The 22,830-nt window shown below is 38.8% G+C and overlaps 1 protein-coding gene and 1 long non-coding RNA gene across 2 annotated transcripts; both read left to right on the forward strand.

Annotated features, from left to right (window-relative positions):
• Window positions 1–5,945: 5,945 nt before the first annotated feature.
• On the forward strand, window positions 5,946–21,140 carry LOC132118680 (L-rhamnose-binding lectin CSL1-like). The gene is made up of 7 exons (XM_059528643.1): window positions 5,946–6,053; window positions 6,140–6,163; window positions 6,312–6,368; window positions 6,567–6,702; window positions 20,110–20,219; window positions 20,702–20,746; window positions 20,998–21,140. Exons 1-7 carry the CDS (start codon window positions 6,023–6,025, stop codon window positions 21,138–21,140), a joined length of 546 nt encoding a protein of 181 aa, XP_059384626.1. The 5' UTR covers window positions 5,946–6,022.
• Window positions 19,581–20,012, forward strand: LOC132118374 (uncharacterized). The gene is made up of 3 exons (XR_009425890.1): window positions 19,581–19,623; window positions 19,759–19,815; window positions 19,885–20,012. It is a non-coding gene; the product is annotated as an uncharacterized LOC132118374 (long non-coding RNA).
• Window positions 21,141–22,830: the final 1,690 nt, after the last annotated feature.

A 22,830-nucleotide genomic window follows, 5' to 3' on the forward strand; every position in this document is an offset into this window, starting at 1 on the left:
AGCGCTCTTTAAGTGCATTTTTTCTTGTTTATGCTTCTCACAGGCTTTATAATAAAAATTTATTTTGTAAAGATTTATGCATATTTCATCTCGTGTGTGTGTGCGTTTGTGTTTTAATGAACCTGTTTTGAATGTACTATTGCACAACAACTGGCAGCTAGCCTATTTTCATGGAAATAAAGTTAACGAAAATCAAATACACTTTTTCAGTTTTTGCATTTTAGGTATGTTGGCTAAGGTTAGATGTATATATTTAATAGATTTTAATTAATACAATTAATAAAATTAAGAAGAATGTAAGAATTTCGTTTTGAAACATGATAATTGCTATTTATCAGCAACTCAGCATGAATAATTTTATACAATTATCCAAGAATTTCGGTACAAACAGTAAACAATTAGGCCTACTAGTCGAGCAATTTTATGTCGGAGCGGGATCTGAGCGAGAATTGGTTTACAGTTGGTTGGCTTGAATTGGTTGGCTCACTTTACAAAAAACAAACAAAAACACACCCATTCTGTGCACGCATGCACTACATTATAGTCTAGTAGGTTAGACTTGTGCACGTGATTTAGTCTTGATGCCTCAGAATTCAAATATGCCCCTGTATATATTTCCTATTTATATAATTTAATATCTATGTTAACCAATATTACACAAAGAGTGCCATTTTTCTCCAAATATTAGCATGATTACAAATGTGATGATTTTATTCAGAGTACAGTTTAATAAACAAGAACTTAATGTCAAGTGACTTACATTTTAGACACCAAATCGTCTGTTTCGCTGTATTTCGCCAACGAAAATGGTTCCAAAGTCCACAGAATTGTTTTGCGTCTCTGAGCAACACTTCCTGAGTGAACCAGCCGCTTGAATGAATCGGTTGAATCTCAATGATTTGCTCATTAACAGTGATTCGCTGCCACCTACTGGCAGGTTTAATTTCAGGTTTAAAGTGGCTTCATTTTTTAAATAACTCCACAGTATTTAACGTTTTATATTTTCAACATTAAAAACATTTTTATGCATCTGTAACTGCTCTTAATGCTGCACTAACAGCATTAAAAACTTTTTTAAATAAGTTGCTCAAAATTCACTTTCAGTCAGCAGCGAGTGTTTGAAATAACGCGATCCGATCCGATCCGATGTGGATTATAATCACATTACAATAAAAAATATAATAATGTTTTTGTTCGGGAGATTTAATAAAAATAGAGATTATCATTCATTCTAAATATGTGAGGTATAGGCTACTGCGGCTACAAATAAACAGAAACAGACTCGACTGAATAAGCAGGCTATTTTCATAAGCATAAAAAAAAAGAAATAAGTGTATTTCTGTGTGATTAATTTTGAGTCCTGATAAATTAAATCATTATGATCAACGTTGTTCCTAAGAGGCGTGTTAAAGGCGTGTTTTAGCGACGCGAAGCGGAGCTTCAGGCTTGACTGTGGAAACCCTGCGCTATTCTGGCCTGGTGCTACTGGCCCGAGGCTTAGGCTATTAGCCCCACCCGGCCCGTTTTACGCCCTGGCTCGCACTGGCCCGACAGTGGAAATGTGGCTATTGAGTGAGAGGGTTTGACTGACACTTCTCGAGCAGGAATTGCAACGCCCGCAAGTGCATTCAAAGCAAAGCGATAAAGCGTAATTTATAAAGGGACAACCAACGAATTATAAAATCCGATTACAATATTTTCCAGCATCATCGGGGCCCTCCCCCAGCCCGGGGCCCTGGGCCCTGGGTTTAAGCCCAGGTAAGCCCGTGCATTAATGCGGGCCAGGTAGTATGTCATTTTAGCAGTGGAGACATTAGCAGAGAAGGAAGATAGGAGTGACTGATACACATTAAGGTCAGTAGTATTTTTGTATTTGCGCCACACCCTTTCAGCAGCTCCAAACTTAGAACGGTGTTCGCGTAGAACATCAGATAACCAAGGGATAATGATAGAGGCTTATACTTTCTTTCCAGTTTTGGACAATTCATTGATCTTATCATATGCAGCAGGTACTGGTGTAAACTCTAGAAACCAGACTGAGAAACATTCACAGCACATGGTTTGTAAAAGCTCTGGGAGTGTGAATGCACAAAATCATACCATACCACAACAGTAACAACATTTCTGGATATTATTATGATTCTTAGTTGGGTCTTAAAGGTGATTGAACATATGATCAATAAAGCAGTAAAATTGGTTAATACTGAATCACAAAACATTTGCTATGTACAATCAAACAAGTTAACAATCAACAAAAGATTTGTTATCTTTTATTTACAGATGATAGCGGATCTGTCTTTATTATACCATGTGCACATGTTTCTTCTTAAGAGAATTCTAGAGTTTTTCTCCGGTTCACACATTCAACATGCTGGTGCAAAAGTTGGATCATTTGTAAGTTTTCATTTAGAATTTAATTTCAATGATTTCAAATGTTCTAATCCATGTTTCAATTAATTTATTTTCATTTTGACTTTAATTTTGCCAAGTAAGACATGTTCCTGGATCGACATCTTTTGACGATCCTGGATCAATATTACAGGTGCTGGTCATATAATTAGAATATCATCAAAAAGTTTATTTATTTCACTAATTCCATTCAAAAAGTGAAACTTGTATATTATATTCATTCATTACACACAGACTGATATATATATATATATATATATATATATATATATATATATATATATATAATTTTGATGATTATAACTGACAACTAAGGAAAATCACAAATTCAGTATCTCAGAAAATTTAAATATTACTTAAGACCAATACAAAGAAAGGATTTTTAGAAATCTTGGCCACCTGAAAAGTATGAACTTGAAAAGTATGAGCATGTACAACACTCAATACTTAGTTGAGACTCCTTTTGCCTGAATTACTGCAGCAATGCGGTGTGGCATGGAGTCGATCAGTCTGTGGTACTGCTCAGGTGTTATGAGAGCCCAGGTTGCTCTGAAAGTGGCCTTCAGCTCTTCTGCTTTGTTGGGTCTGGCATATCACATCTTCCTCTTCACAATACCCCATAGATTTTCTATGGGGTTAAGGTCAGGCGAGTTTGCTGGCGAGTTAGCTGGTAGCTTTGGCACTGTGTGCAGGTGCCAAATCCTGTTGGAAAATGAAATCTGCATCTCCATAAAGTTGGTCAGCAGCAGGAAGCATGAAGTGCTCTAAAACTTCATGGTATACGGCTGTGTTGACCTTGGACCTCAGAAAACACAGTGGACCAACACCAGCAGATGACATGGCATCCCAAACCATCACTGACTGTGGAAATTTTACACTGGACCTCAAGCAACATGGATTGTGTGCCTCTCCTCTCTTCCTCCAGACTCTGGTAACCTGATTTCCAAAGGAAATGCAAAATTTACTTTTATTAGAGACCATAACTTTGGACCACTCAGTAGCAGTCCAGTCCTTTTTGTCTTAAAGGAGCATTTCACCCGTGGGAACATTGATCTTCATTGAAAGTGGGTCATATATGTAGTCGAAATCTATTAAAACTTTCGAATTTGGTGCCTTTTTGACCGAGTTATTACAGAAAGTAACTTTAGGGCTCATTTGTATGTAAAACCACAACTCCCACAATGCAACACATTTGCACAGCTCCACAAGCCACTCCCACTAATCCAGAACACCGCTGTTAGGCTGTTAGGCGATATTGTCTACAAGACATTGAGGACACAGTTAGCGATGTATGGTATTTACGTGCCACAGTAGTAAACAATGCCACAGTAAGCTTTTTGTGCATTAAAAAAGGTACTGCACAAACAGTTTACAGTTGACGTTACGTAACTTATTAACCGGGAATCATTTCGTGATAATAATGCTTGAAGTAATTGTGTACATTTCACGAAATGAATAATAAATAAAATTGAAACACTTATTTTACAGTTAGACGTCCATTTGTGCAGGCTTCGGCTGGCGTTTCCAGTTACCTTCGGAATTCTGAAGTATGTCTCCAGGACGCCTCTGTCCATATGCGGGGCGAAACTAGGATGGTTCACAACGCAAACATCCGTGTCTTTGTCTGCCTCAGACATTTCTTCGAGGAGAAATTGGCATCTTTCAAATTCTTGCAGCAGACGGACTCGAGCTCTGTGTCCGTAGGTGCCCAACGAGAGCACAGCCACCACCAGTCCGCACCAGCTCGAGCACGCCCGGGCTCCTCGGACGCGACAGGCAGGTCTCCGGCCTCGGCTGCAACCGCCGCCTCCTGTTCCTCCATCAGCCTCAGCTGCTCTGCGCTATATTGTGGCTCGTATAGATAGCAACGAACATCTGTTTCGAGCAACAGAAAATCCTCTTCTTCCGTATCATGAGTTGTTCCTCCAGCCATTCCCGTAAATCTGACTCCATAAGCGCTTGTTAGCTTAGCTACATAGCTTCCAAACAAGATGGCGGATTTTCATTTTCGTTTCTGTAAGTTTAGTCCCACCCACTGATCTGTAATAGGCCTGTAGGGTGAGTGGGTCCCACCCCCTGGAATAATAATAAGCTAGTCTCTGTAGTCTCTACACTTTTCAATGAATTTTGACTTCCTGCTTATTATGACGCAAAATGACGATTTTTACGTCATAATAAGCAGGAAGTAAAACACTTAAATCCTTATTTCTCCCATCTCAGGGAAAAACAAAGGAAAAATCCATGATCATTATAATATATGACTGGGTTTCTAACAATACAAAGCTAAATGCAAATGGGTGAAGTGATCCTTTAAGACACTTCTGACACATTCTTTGTGAATCGCCCCCACATTTTTGAATGGATTTTGATTCACAATCTTCTTCAGGGTGCGGTTATCCCTATTGCTTGTACACTTTTTTTCTTCCACATCTTTTCCTTCCCTTCGCCTCTCTATTAATGTGCTTGGACACCGAGCTCTGTGAACAGCCAGCCTCTTTTGCAATATCATTTGTGTCTTGCCCTCCTTGTGCAAGGTGTCCATGGTCAAATTTTGGACAACTGTCAAGTCAGCAGTCTTCCCCATGATTGTGTAGCCTAAATAACTAGACTGAGAGACCATTTAAAGGCCATTGCAAGTGTTTTGAGTTAATTAGCTGATTAGAGTCTGGCACCAGGTGTCTTCAATATTTAACCTTTTCACAATATTTTAATCTTCTGAGATACTGAATTTGGGATTTTCCTTAGTTGTCAGTTAGAATCATCACAATTAAAAGAAAAAAACATTTGAAATATATCTGTCTGTGTGTAATGAATTAATATAATATACAAGTTTCACTTTTTTAATGGAATTAGTGAAATAAATCAACTTTTTGAGGATATTCTAATTATATGACCAGCACTTGTATTGTCCAAAAATATAGACTTAACCCATTCCCTACCCCTAGACTAACCCTACCCAGAATTTCTTCCTACAGTAGAATCAGTGTGAAATTATAGCTGATTAACAGTGTAGAACAGTGTTGAGTGTAGAAGCACCTAACCCTGATTGTAAGAGTAAAACAGATATTTCCTGAAAAGTTATATCTCAATTCTGATTGGTTGTTAGGAATGTTGTTCCAGGATCAACAAGTATGTTGATCCAGGAACATGTTGTACTTTGTGAAATCACACTCACCATATAATGATATAAGCTTATACTTTCTTTTCAGTTGTAATTGAACAGTTCATTTATCTTATAATACGCAGCAGGTGCTGGTGTAACTCCAGAAACCAGACTGAGAAACACTTACAACACATGGTCTGTAAAAGCTCTGGGAGTGTGAATGCAAAAAAATCATACAATACCATAACAGAAACAAAATTTCTGGATATTATTATGAGTCTTAGTTGGGTCTTAAAGGTGATTGAACATATAATCAATAAAGCAGTAAAATGTGTTAATATTGAATCACAAAACATTTGCTATGTACAATCAAACAAGTTAACAATCAACAAAAGATTTGTTATCTGTTATTTACAGTTGATAACGGATCTGTCTTTATTATAAATACGATGTGCACATGTGTCTTCTTAAGAGAATTCTAGAGTGTTTCCTCCTGTTCACACATTCAACATGCTGGTGCAAAAGTTAAGCTGGATCATTTGTAAGTTTTCATTTAGAATTTAATTTCAATGATTTCAAATGTTCTAATCAGTGTTTCAATTAACTTATTTTCATTTTGACTTTCAGTGCTGCTCTTCCTGTGTCAACATGGTAAGAACTGCATAATGTACAATGTACAAACTCATTAAATAAAAAAGATTTTCAAGTACAGAACAAAATTATTTAAGTACTTTTATCATTAATTGTATTATTAAGGTCTATTATTAATTTTTTCTTCTTACATGTTTCCTCCCTGCAGGAGTAGAAGCCAAAAGAACAGTGGCCTGTGAAGGAAAATCTATGCGCCTCAGATGTGGTGAGTAATCCAATAATTTCTAAATTATATTTTTGGTCTTTTGTGCCAAAATTGCACCGAATGAGAGAGACAGGAAGCAATTAATAGAAAAGAGAAGAACAGGAGGAGACCTGAACCCCTAATTGTACTACAATTCTCATGATATTTTTAAATAAATAATAAATAAATAGATTAATTATTATTTTTTGCCTGTGTCAGTTTGGGGATTAATAAAGGTCATTAAAGCCAACTATGGGCGGACTGATCGCACAACATGCACTTATGGCATACCAGCTCATCAAACCTCAAATATGCGCTGCTTCCGAGGAACATCCCTCCATACGATGTCCACTCGGTAGGATCAACACATAAAGCAGAGAATATATATATATATATATATATATATATATATATATATATATATATATATATATTTTTTTTTTTGCAATTTAAATTTATGCTTAATTTTACAAGAGCAAGAAAAATATAATTCTTATGACAATGGAATATTAAAACTCTGCTTAAGTACTTGTCATTGTCTGTCCAGGTGTGATGGAAGAAAAAGCTGTTCTGTTACAGCAGTGAACTCTGTTTTCTCTGATCCTTGTGTTGGCACCTATAAATACCTGGATGTGCATTACATCTGTGTCAAAAAAGGTACATTTTGAAGTTAATAATCATAAAATACTTTAGCGTCAGATATCCTATGTAGATGAAAACAAATAATAATCTTTTTTTTTATTTGTTTAAGATGCATTGCGAGGAAACCAAATAGGAGCATCAGATTCTGTAAACTCTGATCCTGTCACAGTGTCCAAGAGTACCTGGAAGTGATGTACAGCTGTATAATTTAGTGACCCTGTCATGCTAATGTATTTTATGTTTTTTTTGTAAAAAGAAAACTGTCTATATAATAATACTATAGATAGTTATATATAATTATAGATAATTTGTGGGGTTCTCTCTGTTAGATATATGTAAGACACACTTTTATCTGCATAAATGTATGTAACTATAATATTGTTGAACATCAAAGTGTATAAAAATAAATAAAACAACATCTACTCTGAAAGGAAACTCAGCATCAACAAACCTCATTATTTGAGAACAATTAAGAGATCTGGTGAAAGAACAACTAAAATTCTCTAGCCAATGTTTCAAACGCAATTTCTGACATTCTTTAAAAAGAAGACAACATAATAAGGAATGGTATTTTATTGATTAGAGTTTAAAGACATTCTCCTGATATAAAGATATAACTTAAGCCTACGCGAGCACAAAAACATACTCTATTATCGAAAACTTTGCAGGACAGTCGATCGCCAGGAGCAGGGTTGGGCATCCCTGGTCTACAGGCTATACTTGTGCTCCAAGAATATTTTCATTGTTATATGCTAGGGGGCGTTATAACACTTCTGTACGGAATTTTCAAAACACAAATGAAGAAGAAACAGAAAAATCAAAGATGCTTCCAGTCCACACGTAATCTAACATGATCAACGAACATAAAACAGCATCAAACTGTGTAACATTATGAAATAAAATGTTGACCCATGAAGAGGTAATAATGTTTGTCAAGCTTTGGGGTGTTGATCGACTCATCTATGTTTTTATTATCATTCTGATTTCAATTTATGTTTTTAATTTTTTTCAGCTTTTTGTTTAAAATGTTGTTGTTGTTTTTTTATTTTTTTGTATTTATGAAACTAAGCCACATTTAAGTGTTTAAAAAAGAAAAAGAATGCCTGAAGCTAGAAATAAAATGTTACTCTATACAAGCAGATTCCCTGTTCTTTTTTGGATGTTTTGTGTATTCAGATTTTCATCAAAAAAACAAACAACAACAACAACAACAGATATAAATATAAACATGGACATTAGTAGTATACTTAAAGTATGATGTAAAGTAAACTTAAAGAAAACTTACGAGTATACTTGCAGTAAACAACTGCTGAATTAGTAGTTTAGTTTATTGAGTTTTTTTAATATTAAGGTAAGGTCTTACAAAACTCCTCATCTTAACATCTTCCCAGTCTACTGACATTTGTTATGGCATGTTCCGTTTGGAACATTACAATGGCCATGGTACCTTTCGTTAACTGTACAATAAGTAAATGCACTTCAGCTATTACTTTTCGACAGTGATTCCATAGAGCTATCGCAATAACGGAAGTTCAAAGACAGAATTTTACAGAATGATGCATGCTTGTTTCTCTGGTACTTACAGTAAGGTCTATAATTTTAGAATGTTATGGCTAGATGCTAAGCAACAGAGATCCAATCTTGTGCCTCATATTCGCATGCTTTGCACAGTAATGGAAGAGTTGCACATTGTATAAACAAAATGATTGGAAAATGTCAACTTGTGATGAAAAACACGCAAATTGGAGTGGAGAGAGATTTATTCCTAATTTTGTAGTCCAAAAAGTCCTGGAAAAATTTGATTCTGCAGTATATGAGAATGTGCAATCTTTATGTAAACACTTCACATGCTGTGTTGGTCTAATCAAACATGAAGTACGATAACCCAGGTTTTTATTTGCACATGGTAGAATGACCCAGGGTTAATTATTTTTGGTGTGAAAAGCCCAGTGTCATTTACAATCAAACAACCAGTAACAAAGAAAATCACACACTGCTCCTGAATAAAGCACTTGTGTAACTTTAATAAGAATAAATGTATATTTAATTCATACAGTGAAAACTATGATTCTTTACATTTGAGTATTTTATTAACTTTATTAAATTCAATAATTCTTTCAATTTATTCAAATAAATCATATTGTGATATAAGATATTTTTATCACCCACTCCTATGGACAATATACATTTAGTCAGTCATTATCTTGTGCTCCAAATACATATATGACTTCAAATTATTTGATTATTTGCATGAAACACTGCAGAATGTTACACATGGCAAACTATGTTTATAATAATGACAGTCTTATTTTTGTTTCTTTTTATCTGTTTTTTTTTTTTCTTAAAAGGTGCAATGGGAGGAAGTCTTGTCAACTAAATGCTTCAAATTCTGTCTACTCCGATCCATGTTATGGTGTTGTTAAGTATCTAGAAGTGATGTAACTCAAAACTCAGGCAATTTGATAATACCTAGAATATCAAAATCTACTGCAGGCGGCAGATCCTTTTCCTATTTGGCGCCCAAACTCTGGAATAACCTACCTAACATTGTTCGGGAGGCAGACACACTCTTGCAGTTTAAATCTAGATTAAAGACCCATCTCTTTAACCTGGCATACACATAACATACTAATATGCTTTTATTATCCAAATCCGTTAAAGGATTTTTAGGCTGCATTAATTAGGTAAACCGGAACCGGAAACACTTCCCATAACAACCTATGTACTTGCTACATCATTAGAAGAATGGCATCTATGCTAATATTTGTCTGTTTCTCTCTTGTTCCGAGGTCACCGTGGCCACCAGATCCAGTCTGTGTCCAGATCAGAGGGTCACTGCAGTCACCCGGATCCAGTACGTATCCAGACCAGATGGTGGATCAGCACCTAGAAAGGACCTCTACATCCCTGAAAGACAGCGGAGACCAGGACAACTTGAGCCCCAGATACAGATCCCCTGTAAAGACCTTGTCTCAGAGGAGCACCAGGACAAGACCACAGGAAACAGATGATTCTTCTGCACAATCTGACTTTGCTGCAGCCTGGAATTGAACTACTGGTTTCGTCTGGTCAGAGGAGAACTGGCCCCCCAACTGAGCTTGGTTTCTCCCAAGGTTTTTTTCTCCATTCTGTCACCGATGGAGTTTCGGTTCCTTGCCACTGTCGCCTCTGGCTTGCTTAGTTGGGGACACTTCATCTACAGCGATATCGTTGACTTGATTGCAAATAAATGCCCAGAAACTATTTAACTGAACAGAGATGACATAACTGAATCCAATGATGAACTGCCTTTAACTATCATTTTTGCATTATTGACACTGTTTTCCTAATGAATGTTGTTCAGTTGCTTTGACGCAATGTATTTTGTTTAAAGCGCTATATAAATAAAGGTGACATGTACTGCTGTATATATATTTTTTTATTATTTTAATGTGATTTCTGTCAGGTTAGCAACAATTTGCTGTCAAGAAGAAAAAAACAAAAAAGAAATACAATGGCACCATATTCTGAAGCCTAACCTCATTAACAGTGTTGGGAAGGTTACTTTGGAAATGTAATAGGTTACAGATTACAAGTTACCCTGTTTAAAATGTAATAGTAGTGTAACTTTTTCAATTACTTTATTAAAGTAATGTAACTAATTACTTTTGAGTACTTTTTGATTACTTTTCTAAATTTGTGAAAATTAAAGAATAATAAATAAAAGCATATACATCAACTTAAATACAGTTATCTAATAAGCATGTGACGTATTCTGTGTACTAAACTCCTGAAACATTGGTGTTTTTTTAAACTGCTGTCTCTTTGTATGATGATAGTTTTCTCAAAATAAGTAAAATGCACATGAAGTGACACAGAGCAGTTCTAGAAATTATGTTTATGTGCTCGTTTACTCCTATATTGAGACAGCAGAGGTTGAAAACACTGCGAGCTTCAGTAGGCCTATGTGTAGTAAATGAAACCATGTCTTTGCCATTAATTTACAGGAGGGGCGGACTGGGAAAAAAATTCAGACTGGAAAATTCAAACTCATACAAACAAATTCATGGACAAAACTATTTTTGGTATGGACCTGAGATAAAAAAAGGTTTAAATCTTTAATTTGGGGACATGCAAAATAATTAAAAGTTCTCTCCTGAACTGCACCTTCACTTCCATTTTTCTCTTCAGTCTCTTTATTTTGCCCTGTTATCCATCCCTCTCATGACTTTAATACTCAAGATTGAACAAAACTATACTTTACAATACAATACTCTACAATACTACAATATCTTTATAGAAAAATCCTAATACTGTACACGAGTCATGTTTTTCCCTTACAAAAATTGACCATGCTTTTTTTAGCCTATACAATAACCTTGTTTTGTTTTGTTTTTTGCAAATGGATTTGTATTTATTTTTAAATAACTCAATTTGTAAAATCATTTTAAATTTTTGGTTACCACAGTTAAACAATAGTAACTATTTTCTCTGGATTTATAGTAATATATTAAAAATTTAATTTCCGTAAGGGTTGTGTTGTTGTCTGTCCGTAGCTCCCCCTAAACCTATAAAAAAAATCTGATTGTTTTTCAGCTAAATTACTACTGTAACATTACAACAGATAATAATGATGTCCTTTATATAGTAGCCTATTTTGAGTGATGACTGATGAGCAACGTGCTGCTGCTTGATTAAATAAATAAAAAAACAAAGACAAAAAAGCATCTTTACAGATGAAACTGACCTGAAACCCTGAACAGTATAGTTCTGCTTCTCTGCTCCAGCTGTCCACTCTATTCTCTCTTCTCTCTCTCTCTCTCTCTCTCTCTCTCTCTCTCTCTCTCTCTCTCGCATTGATTACTCGGAGTCTGATCCAAACCGTTTGGCGGAGGCGCGGAGAGCGTGCGAGTCATGACTAACAATTCATGACTTATTAGAGATTTAATTATCAAATGGCGGATTCGCAAATGATCGCGTTAGTACATTCGGCAGGCTATTATAAAATAATGATATTAAAATAGCGGGCAAAATCGGCTGCCAGGCCACCGGGAATTGTCCCGGTTCTCCCGGTGTCCAGTCCGCGCCTGATTTCCACAGACACGCAGAATGTGCAAGTCATATATTGCATTTTTGGGGCTTAATATTCACAGACACTAGTCCAAGTCATGTTTTGATTCAAGTGTACTGACCTACTTTTGATTTAGTCATCCAAAATGTGCCATATTCCGTCCGCATTAGGCATTCCGTTTTTATGACTGGATTCTACAAACTAGACTTGTGTTTCCGCATCCCGGAAATTATTAGGGCGGTATGTCTCAGAATAGTCAGTGCAATTTGGGAAAGAAATCAGTTAAATCTGTATGTGGATGTGTGTAAATATTCAAATGTAATCCACTTTGTAATCGTTCAAAATTTCATAAGTAACTGTAATTTAATTACTCATTTTTTCTTAGTAACTGTAACTAATTACAGTTACAATAATTTTGTAATTAAATTACGTAACGCCGTTACATGTAACTAGTTACTCCCCAACACTGCTCATTAATGGAAAACAATCGAGATCTAGTGAGAAAACACAAATTGACTCTGTTTATATGTTCTCTAAAGCAATTGTATTACATTTGCAATGGAAAAGCATAAATAAATTAAAATTAAAATTAAATTTGTAAAGCATGTCATAAGATTTCACTTCCTAATCATATTTTCTCCTGAGCTTCCTGTGCCCGTTTGTAGTCCTTTCGTAGCTTATATTCTAAATGGTTCCCCTTGATTGTCTCCCACATGTGTCCTGTTATTTTGCTACCCCTGTTAGTCTGTATAGCCCTTGTGTTTACCATGTTTCTGTGTCAGTTATACATATACCCTTCCTTGTTCTGATTTTGCTCTGATGTTCCTATTAAAATTCCAGAACTTATATATCCTTGTTTTCTGCTTGCAATTATTGTTTCCTTATTACAGATAATGATTTGATTAGTCTTTTAAACTACAATAAAAACGAGCCTCTTCTCACACAAACACTGCTCTATTAGACCTTTTGTTTTGAAAGCAGCCTTTGACCTTCCAAGAACATAAACATTTCAACATGATCAGACTGCAACTTAAGCAGCATTATTAGTAATTTTGCGAAAACTAATAAAAGAAACCATAGGGAATCTTAAGAATCCTTGAAGCACTTTACACTTTTTTCCCAAGACATTTCATTCACCATCCAAAAATGAAAACTCTTTCCACACACACAGATGGCATTTGACCAATGATATGACATGACATTTTGTCTGACTAATTAGATTTAATTATAATTCTTTTTAAATATATTATGTTTGTGATGTTGTTTTTGCTTGAAAAGTACTAAATTTCTAATGCAGTGAAAATCAAAAGGTGTCCTTCAGTACTGGAGGATACAATAATTTTATAGCATAAATGATTCCAAATAGCAAGCATATGTCTTGGGGTGGATTTTCCAGATCATCCAAAACAACTGTACCTTCCAAAATTATTGCAGTAGATGTGGCATCAAATGCAGTGAGTTAGATATGGTTCTAAAGTTCTCAGTTCAGGAATCACGGGCAGGATGACTGACATCTCTTCTTCATCATAGTCCTAGAAACCGGAGTACAATATGACAAAAATAAGTACATTTTAAGAGTACATATTCAGGTAAAAAAATTGCAAACACATTAATATCTGTGTATTATGTTAAGATACAAAGGGCTTTTCAAACTGGGCACAGCAGTGGATTCCAGAGAGATAAAAGAAAAAAAAGAAAAGGCATTCAATCTGTTGTACAAATAATAGACAAAACAAACTGAAAAGTATGACAGCTATACAATTATCTATTACGAAACTGCTGCATTGACACTTGAAAGGTGTTTTAAAAAAACAGCATTTTGGTTAAATACTAAGATACAGTATATCATCTCTTTTGTGTGATTTCTTAAGACTAAACCAAAAAACCATGATCAAGAGAGCCCCCTCATAGCACATGTCTTAAAGGGTTAGTTCACCCAGATAGCAAAATTATGTAATTAATAACTTACCCTCATGTTGTTTCAAACCCGTAAGACCTCTGTTTATCTTTGGAACACAGTTTAAGATTTTTTAGATTTAGTCCGAGAGCTCTCAGTCCCTCCATTGAAGCTGTGTGTACGGTATACTGTCCATGTCCAGAAAGGTAATGTCACGGTTGGTAAACCGTGATCTCTGGGTTTTGTACTTTGTGGTGAAGTCTGTGTGTTTCGCGTCTGCACTGATTAGTTTGTGGGCGTCTCCGTTAATTGTCATCAGCAGCAGCTGTCACTCATTACACACTCCCTATATATTGGCTTGTCTCATGTCTTGTGTTTGTGAGAACGTTGTTTCATGTCTGATCTCTGTCTCTTGCTTCTGTGTTGTTTGCGTTGGATGTCCGTGTCTTCCCCCGGAACCTCATCCACTCTCCGCACTTCCACAAAGCATCACGACTTACCTTTCGGCTCGATTCCCCGCAGTTCCTGTGCCATCCTCTCCTGCTGCCTTCTCACCGTCACCATCCGGATTCCTCACCGCCGTCTTGGATTGTCGTCTTCCCAGCATCGTGTTGTACCCTTGTTTGTTTGTTTCATATTCATTAAACAGTTTAACTCGCACTTGTTTCCAGCTCCTCCTTCACCCAGTCGTCACAGAACGTTCTCACCATCATGGAAGCTCTAACAGACTTTATGCACAACAGTGTCAAACGCACGGATCAGCAGCAGGAGAGTATCTCTAACACCGGACGCGCTATCCAAGCGCTGGTGGCACAGGTCCGAGCTCACCCAGCAGATCCATCAGCTCACTTCTCCCACTTCGCCTATCGCACCGCCTGCGCCGCCCGTCCCCCGGGAGACCCCCCAGGACCACTTCTGGCCAGAGCCGCGACTTCCGACGCCAGAAAACTACTCCGGTGAGCCAGCTTTCTGCAGAACTTTTCTAAATAAATGTTCCATGCACTTTGCCTTGCAGCCCCGCACCTTCGCCACCGAGGAATCTAAAGTGGCGTTCTAGCTCACTCTACTGTCGGGCAAGGCCGCCCTATGGGGGACGGCGGTGTGGGAAAATCAACATCCGTGTTTCGCCTCGTTCCACTCCCTCTCGGAGGAATTGAGGAGGGTATTCGATCGAGCCGCGGCTGGCAGGGAAGCCGCTCACCAGCTCTCAGACTTACATCAGGGAACCTCTTTGGTCACGGATTACTCCATTCAGTTCCAGTGGAACGAGGCAGCGCAGTGGGATCGATTCCTGCATGGGCTGGCCGACCGTGTTCAAAAGGAGATCTACCTCCTTGAGCTGCCCCCGACACTCAACGGTCTTATTGACTTAGCCTTACGAGTTGATGCCTGGATTAATCGCCTGGGTTGTCAGACCAGTCCTAAGCGCCATACCATCTCTCCGGACAGGGGGTGCTCGAGTCGAGAGAACAAGGTCGGTCCCGTCGACGACCACGAACCCATGCAGGTGGGTAGAGCTCGGCTGTCCCGGAGGGAGAGAGAACGGCGGAGGTCCCAAGGACTATGCCTGTACTGTGGCGGCTCAGGACATACCATCAACACCTGCCCGGTAAAAGAGCCAGCCCAGTAGTAAACTTGAGGCTACTATCGGGTGGGATCTCCGCTTGGAAGTCCTCAACAACATCATCGACTCTTCTTCCGGTGAAACTGCGGTGGGAGAATCACACTCACGACTGTCACGCCCTTCTGGACTCAGGAGCCGAAGGTAATTTCATCGACTCACTCCTTGCACGTCACCTGAACATTCCTGTCCGGCCTGTGTCTCTTCCCATCCATGTCACCGCACTCAACGGCCAGGAACTGCCTCACGTCACACACTACATAGAACCCCCTGTAGCTCCCATTGTGTTAGGTCACCCCTGGTTAATAAAACATAATCCACGAGTGGAGTGGGGTTCCAACACAGTCACATTGTGGAGTGAAAGTTGTCATGAGTCTTGTCTGGTTTCTGCTTGTCCTGTTGTCCCTGTTTCTGTCTTTCAGAAGGGGAACATGGTTTTGCCAAACGTGCCCGCAGAGTATCTGGACCTGAAGGAGGTATTCAGTAAGTCCCGTGCTGCTTCTCTTCCTCCGCATCGATCCCTACGACTGTGCCATAGATTTAGTGTCAGGTAAGTCTCCGCCTAAGGGCAAGTTATACTCTCTTTCTATTCCTGAGAGGGAGGCCATGGAGAAATACATTTCTGATTCCTTAGCATCTGGGTTCATCCGTCCTTCCTCTTCTCCAGCGGGGGCGGGATTCTTTTTTGTTGGGTAAGAAGGATGGTTCTCTGCGACCTTGTATTGATTACCGAGAGCTGAACAACATTACGATAAAGAACACTTATCCGTTACCACTCATGTCTTCAGCTTTCAAGAGGATACAGGGAGCATCCGTATTCACTAAATTGGATTTACGTAATGCTTATCATTTGGTCCGCATCAGGAAGGGGGATGAATGGAAAACCGCCTTTAATACCCCCAGAGGGCACTTGGAATACTTGGTGATGCCGTTCGGGCTCTCCAACTCGCCAGGGGTTTTCCAATCACTCGTTAATGACGTGTTGAGAGATATGGTAGATCAGTTTATATACGTTTACCTGGATGACATACTGATTTTTTTTTCATCTCTCCAGGAACACGTTCAACACGTCAGACGAGTGCTCAAGAGGTTACTTGAGAATAGGCTTTTTGTCAAGGCGGAGAAATGCGTAATTCCATGCACAGTCTGTTCCCTTCCTAGGGCATATCGTCTCGTCCGAGGGAATACGTATGGACCCTGACAAAGTTAAGGCTGTGATAGATTGGCCATCTCCAGATTCCCGTAAGGCCCTACAGTGGTTTCTGGGGTTTGCCAATTTCTATCTGCGTTTCATTCGCAATTTCAGCCAACTAGCCTCACCTCTGACAGCCTTGACCTCTCCCAGTACTCCGTTCAGGTGGTCGGACGCAGCTGAGACTGTGTTCACTAACCTCAAAAGCCGATTCGTTTTGGCTCCCATCCTTGTGGCCCCTGAATCCACACGGCAGTTCGTGGTGGAGGTCGACGCGTCAGAGGTGGGGGTAGGAGCAGTGTTGTCCCAACGTGCTGTCTCGGACGATAAGGTACATCCTTGCGCGTTTTTTCCGCATTGATTATCTCCTGCTTAACGCAATTATGACATTGGTAACAGAGAGTTGTTGGCAGTCAAATTAGCTTTAGAGGAGTGGCGTCACTGGCTGGAAGGCTCAGGGGTACCTTTCATTGTTTGGACCGATCATAAGAATTTAGAATACATTAGAAATGCCAAAAGACTCAATTCCAGGCAGGCTCGGTGGGCACTTTTTTTCGGTCGCTTTGATTTTACTTTATCGTACCGCCGGGGTTCCAAAAATGTCAAACCCGATTCTTTATCACGTCTTTTTGATCCCTCCGCCCGCCCGGTGACTCCCGAGTGTATTTTACCTGAGAAATTAGTGGTCTCAGCACTCGTATGGGAGGTCGAGTCGAAGGTCAAGAAGGCCTTACAAGGGGTAACGCCTCTGCCCGGTTGTCCACTGAACCGTTTATTTGTGCCGGAGGGGTTAAGGTCCGAAGTCGTCCAGTGGGGTCACTGCTCTAACGTGGCTTGTCTCCCAGGGATAAGTCGAACTAATGGGTTGGTTAAACAACGATTCTGGTGGCCACGTATGGCTCGTGACGTCCGGAATTTTGTTTTGGCTTGCTCAGTTTGCGCCAGTGGGAAGTCATCTAACCAACCTCCTGATGGGCTCCTTCAACCGCTGTCTGTCCCTTCGAGACCCTGGTCCCACATCGCACTAGATTTTGTTACCGCCCTCCCGACCTCTAATGGCATGACGGTCGTTTTGACCGTAGTGGACCGGTTTTCGAAGGCGGCACATTTCATTCCCTTCCCATGTTTGGTCTCCAAGAATCCTTCTTCCTGGAGTCAACAACTCTCTATGGTGGAGTACGCTCACAATTCATTACCAGTGTCAGCTACGGGCCTTTCTCCGTTCCAGTGCAGTTTAGGTTACCAACCACCAGTTTTTCCCAGTCTGGAATCTGAAGTCGCGGTCCCCTCCGCTCACGCGTTTGTCCAGAGGTGCCACCGCACCTGGACCAGAGCCCGCGAGACTCTGCTCCGGATGAGGTAGCGCACTAAGGCCAAGGCCGATCGCCACCGGTCAAAGCCTCCCGTTTACGTCATGGGTCAAAAGGTGTGGCTTTCTACCAGTAACATTCCTCTGCGTTCCGTATCTAATAAATTAGCTCCCAAATTTATTGGCACGTTTACTATCACCAAGATCCTTAGTCTGGTGACAGTCCGCCTCAAACTACCTCCAGCGTACAGGAGGATACACCCCGCCTTTCATGTGTCCAAAATTAAACCCGTGTTTTATGCACGTATTAATCCGCCTACTCCGGTTCCCCCGCCGCCGCGTCTTGTAGATGGGGAACCGACTTATTCGGTTAATCGTATTCTGGACTTGAGATGGAGGGGACAAGGTTTGGACTGGGAAGGTTACGGTCCGGAGGAGAGGAGTTGGGTACCTGCTAGGGACATATTGGAACACTCCCTTATTGATGATTACAATCAGCAGGTACGCCCTTCTGGGAACTCCAAGAGGAGTTCTTAGAGGGGGGGTACTGTCACTGTTGGTAAACCGTGATCTCTGGGTTTTGCACTTTGTGGTGAAGTCTGTGTGTTTCGCGTCTGCACCGATTAGTTTGTGGGCGTCTCCGTTAATTGTCATCAGCAGCAGCTGTCCCTCATTACACACTCCCTATATATTGGCTTGTCTCACGTCTTGTGTTTGTGAGAACGTTGTTTCATGTCTGATCTCTGTCTCTTGCTTCTGTGTTGTTTGCGTTGGATGTCCATGTCTTCCCCCGGAACCTCATCCACTCTCCGCACTTCCACAAATCATCACGACTTACCTTTTCGGCTTGATTCCCCGCAGTTCCTGTGCCATCCTCTCCTGCTGCTTTCTCACCGTCACCATCCAGATTCCTCACCACCTCACCGCCGTCTTGGATTGTCGTCTTCCCAGCATCGTGTTGTACCCTTGTTTGTCTGTTTCATATTCATTAAACAGTTTAACTCGCACTTGTTTCCAGCTCCTCCTTCACCCAGTCGTCACAGGTAAGAAAAACATCATCAAAGTAGTCCATGTGACATCAGAGGGTCAGTTAGAATTTTTTGAAGCATCGAAAATACATTTTGGTCCAAAAATAGCAAAAACTATGACTTTATTCAGCATTGTCTTCTCTTCTGTGTCTGTTTTGTGAGAGAGTTCAAAACAAAGCAGTCTGGATATCCGGTTCGCGAACGAATCATTCAGTTCACCAAATCGAACTGAATCGTTTTAAACGGTTCGCATCTCTAATACGCATTAATCCACAAATGACTTAAGCTGTTAACTTTTTTAATGTATGCGCTGACACTCCCTCTGAGTTCAAACAAACCAATATCCCGGAGTAATACATGCACTCAAACAGTACACTGACTGAACTGCTGTGAAGAGAGAACTGAAGATGAACACTATAAGTCAGGTTATCACATTTATATATTTAATTGAATTTTACATATTTGAAAATGTTATATACAGATGTTTAAAATGTTTTCTCTTTGATTTTGCAGTGTTAATTTTACTGTGTCGACAAGGTAAGGCCTTATGTAGTTGTTTTGCCAAACCATTTTAGCATACATGAAACGCATTTAAATCCAAAACAATCCCTAAAATATTGCTTTTTAATAATTAGCTGTACTTTGTCATCCTAAAAAGTTTTCTTTCTTCAGGTGTTGACACTAAAAGATATTTCTCGTGTGAAGGTGGCTCTGTTCCACTCAACTGTGGTGAGTAAGCAAAATTCACACAGACTGTCAAAATTCACAACGATTCTTATAAGTTGTTTCACGTGTCAGATTGGGGATACATAAAGGTGATTACAGCCAACTATGGGTGAACCGATAACACAACCTGTTCCACTGGAAGATCACTTCATCAGCTCTCAAACGTTGACTGCTTCCAAGAGACAACCGTCCATGTGATGTCCAAACGGTAATCACTTCTTTAAGAACAACTGAAACAACAGGACTGTATTAAACAGCAGTTCTTCTCAAAACCGTATTGTGTGTGTTCATACACAGATGCAATGGAAGAAAGAGCTGTTCTGTTCCTGCAGTGAACTCTGTTTTTTCTGACCCTTGTGTTGGGACTCATAAATACCTGGATGTCTCCTATTTGTGTCTACCATTTAGTAAGTCAATAATTGATACACACTATCATTCTAAAATTGGGGTGGGATTAAGATTTTTGATGGCTAAGATGTTTTTGAAAGAAGTCTCTTTTGCTCTCCAAGGCTGCATTTATTTTCTTAACAGTAAAATGGTGATATTGTGAAATATTACAATTTAAAATAACTAATTTTTTTTTAATGCATAATTTAGTCCTGTGATGGCAAAGCTGCATTATCAACAGTCATTACTTCAGTCTTCACTGTCACACGATCCTTCAGAAATCATTGTATTATTCTGATTTGCTGCTCACTAAACATTTCTTATCAGTATTCATGTTAAAACGTTGTTCTGCTTAATATTTTTGTGGAAATTATTATGGAATGAATGTATCCTGGCTGAATAAAGTACTAAACTATCAATTTTTAAAGCTTTTTTCCCATCTTGAATTGGTTGAGGCTTACTACTGACCTATGGTTCTTTTGTTTCTCTAACATAATTCTAGGAAAAAGTGTCACGTGTGAAGGCAGCCAAAGTCTCATTGACTGTGGTAAGATACGTGTTAATTTCTGTTATCAATCCAGACAAACTTGGGCATAGCAATCATCTGTTATCTTTGGGCCTGCTTTTCTTCCACAAGTGCTTTATGAAGCTTTAGTGCATTGTCGGCACACAATTCTCTTTAAACTTTTTATTTTTCTTTCCTGTGTTTAGCTATCTCTGCTAAAACAGGACATGACCTAAATGTCTGCTAATAAACCTTAATGTCACACAAAAATCCATTTTTTTATGTGTCTAAAGGTAATGGTGTGATTTGGATTCATCATGCGAATTACGGACGACGGGATCTTGTAACCTGTCCACATAAATTAGCAACAACACCAGACTATTACTCTCCTCAGACCCGCAGCCTGCGTTCCAGGTACTACAGGATACACTATTAGATCACAAACAAACATAAACATTCAATCTTATCTATTTTTGAACCAGTTGACAAAATAATAAGGGATAATGTACATTAAGCTCATCATTATACCACTAATTAAAACAGCTACTTAACAAATAATAAAATGATTGATTTGTAATTAGATATTTAATTATGAGAAAAACAAATACTGTATAAACAAATACTGAGTGATAAAAGATAAACAATCGGTATAATTGAACAATATCAGAATAATAAATAATAAAACATCAGCATAAAGTAAACACCTAATTAAAACCATTTAAATGCCTCAAATGCTTCATTCCTCTTTGATCCATGTACGGATGTCCATAAATACTTAGAAGTGATGTACAGCTGTATATAATATTGTGAGTATCCTACTAAATAAATTTTTTATATATGTTTTATATGTATTTTCTAAATGAAAACACACTCCATTATGTCAAATGCTGCAAGAGAGTTGACTTTCTTGATAGAGCTGTTTAGGTTTCTGTAAAAATGTGCTGCATGAAAAAAATAAATTACAGATCAGTGCAAACCAGATTGAAATTATATGACCTACTGTATTCAGATGCTATAGTTTCAGCTAATTCTCCAATATAAGAGTTTGACCACAATATATAAACAAGCATGCCATCTAGTGGTACTTTATGGTATTGTAACAAGTTATCACCTGTCTAACTTCACTTAAAGATGCAATGTGTTATATTAACAACGATCTATTTACATAAATGCAATAAAATATACATTACTTTGTTTTAAAGACCGTTCTTAATGAACCGTTATGTTTGTATTACCTTAGCTTAGATTGAGCAATTTCTATCTACATACACCGTGGGTCCCTTAGATGGAAGTCGCCATCATGTTTGTACAGTAGCCCTAACCGGACAAACTGCTCTACAGAGCGCGCTTCGTCGCTTTGTTGTTCCTACGAATAAAACACTGACACAATGATGAACAAGTACATTAACATTTGTTATAACATCAATTTATTGAATAATTAGGCAAATATAATTCCTTCCTGTCTGCTGTCTTTAGCTACGACATCTTTACCTGTGTCGGCCACCGTAGCTCCTGTAAAGGGAGGGGTGAGCGGGGGACTGAGCCGTTGGTTGCAATTCGCAACCTCACCGCTAAAATTTACACACTGCACCTTTAAGGACTTATCACTTTTTGTTTTTAGCTGTAAAGTTTGTTGCATAACTTTATCACATGTTGTATATAATTGCACAAGAATGGTACTTTTTTTATATTGTACATTTTTAATAAAATGTTTTGAAATTGTTATCTTGCTGATTTGTTTTGAATTATTGTATTCACTCAATATTTAGACACGATGAAATGACTTCTGTGTTCCAACGTCGTCATCTGTCCTTCATTGTAACCGATTTCAAATGGTGCTAGAAACCCCAAAAGACTCTGAACACCAAAAGAAATCGGTCAACCTTGGTTACAGGACATGTCTTGAAGTCGATCATAAGCTGTGTTTAGTATGAATGTTGTCAGTTGTCCAGTTATCAAGTGCTGCATTTCCCACCCCAAGAACACTGATTTCAAATGGTGCTAGATTCATTTCATCAGCACTCTAAGACACCACTTGAAACCAGCTTCCAGGAGGAGACACGGGCAACCTTTGATGTCAGATGCTGAAACACAACTCAGCGTCACTCCTCGGATGGCAGGGCTTT

The sequence above is a fragment of the Carassius carassius genome, chromosome 37 (assembly GCF_963082965.1).
Source record: "Carassius carassius chromosome 37, fCarCar2.1, whole genome shotgun sequence".
Classification (NCBI taxonomy): Eukaryota; Metazoa; Chordata; class Actinopteri; order Cypriniformes; family Cyprinidae; genus Carassius; species Carassius carassius.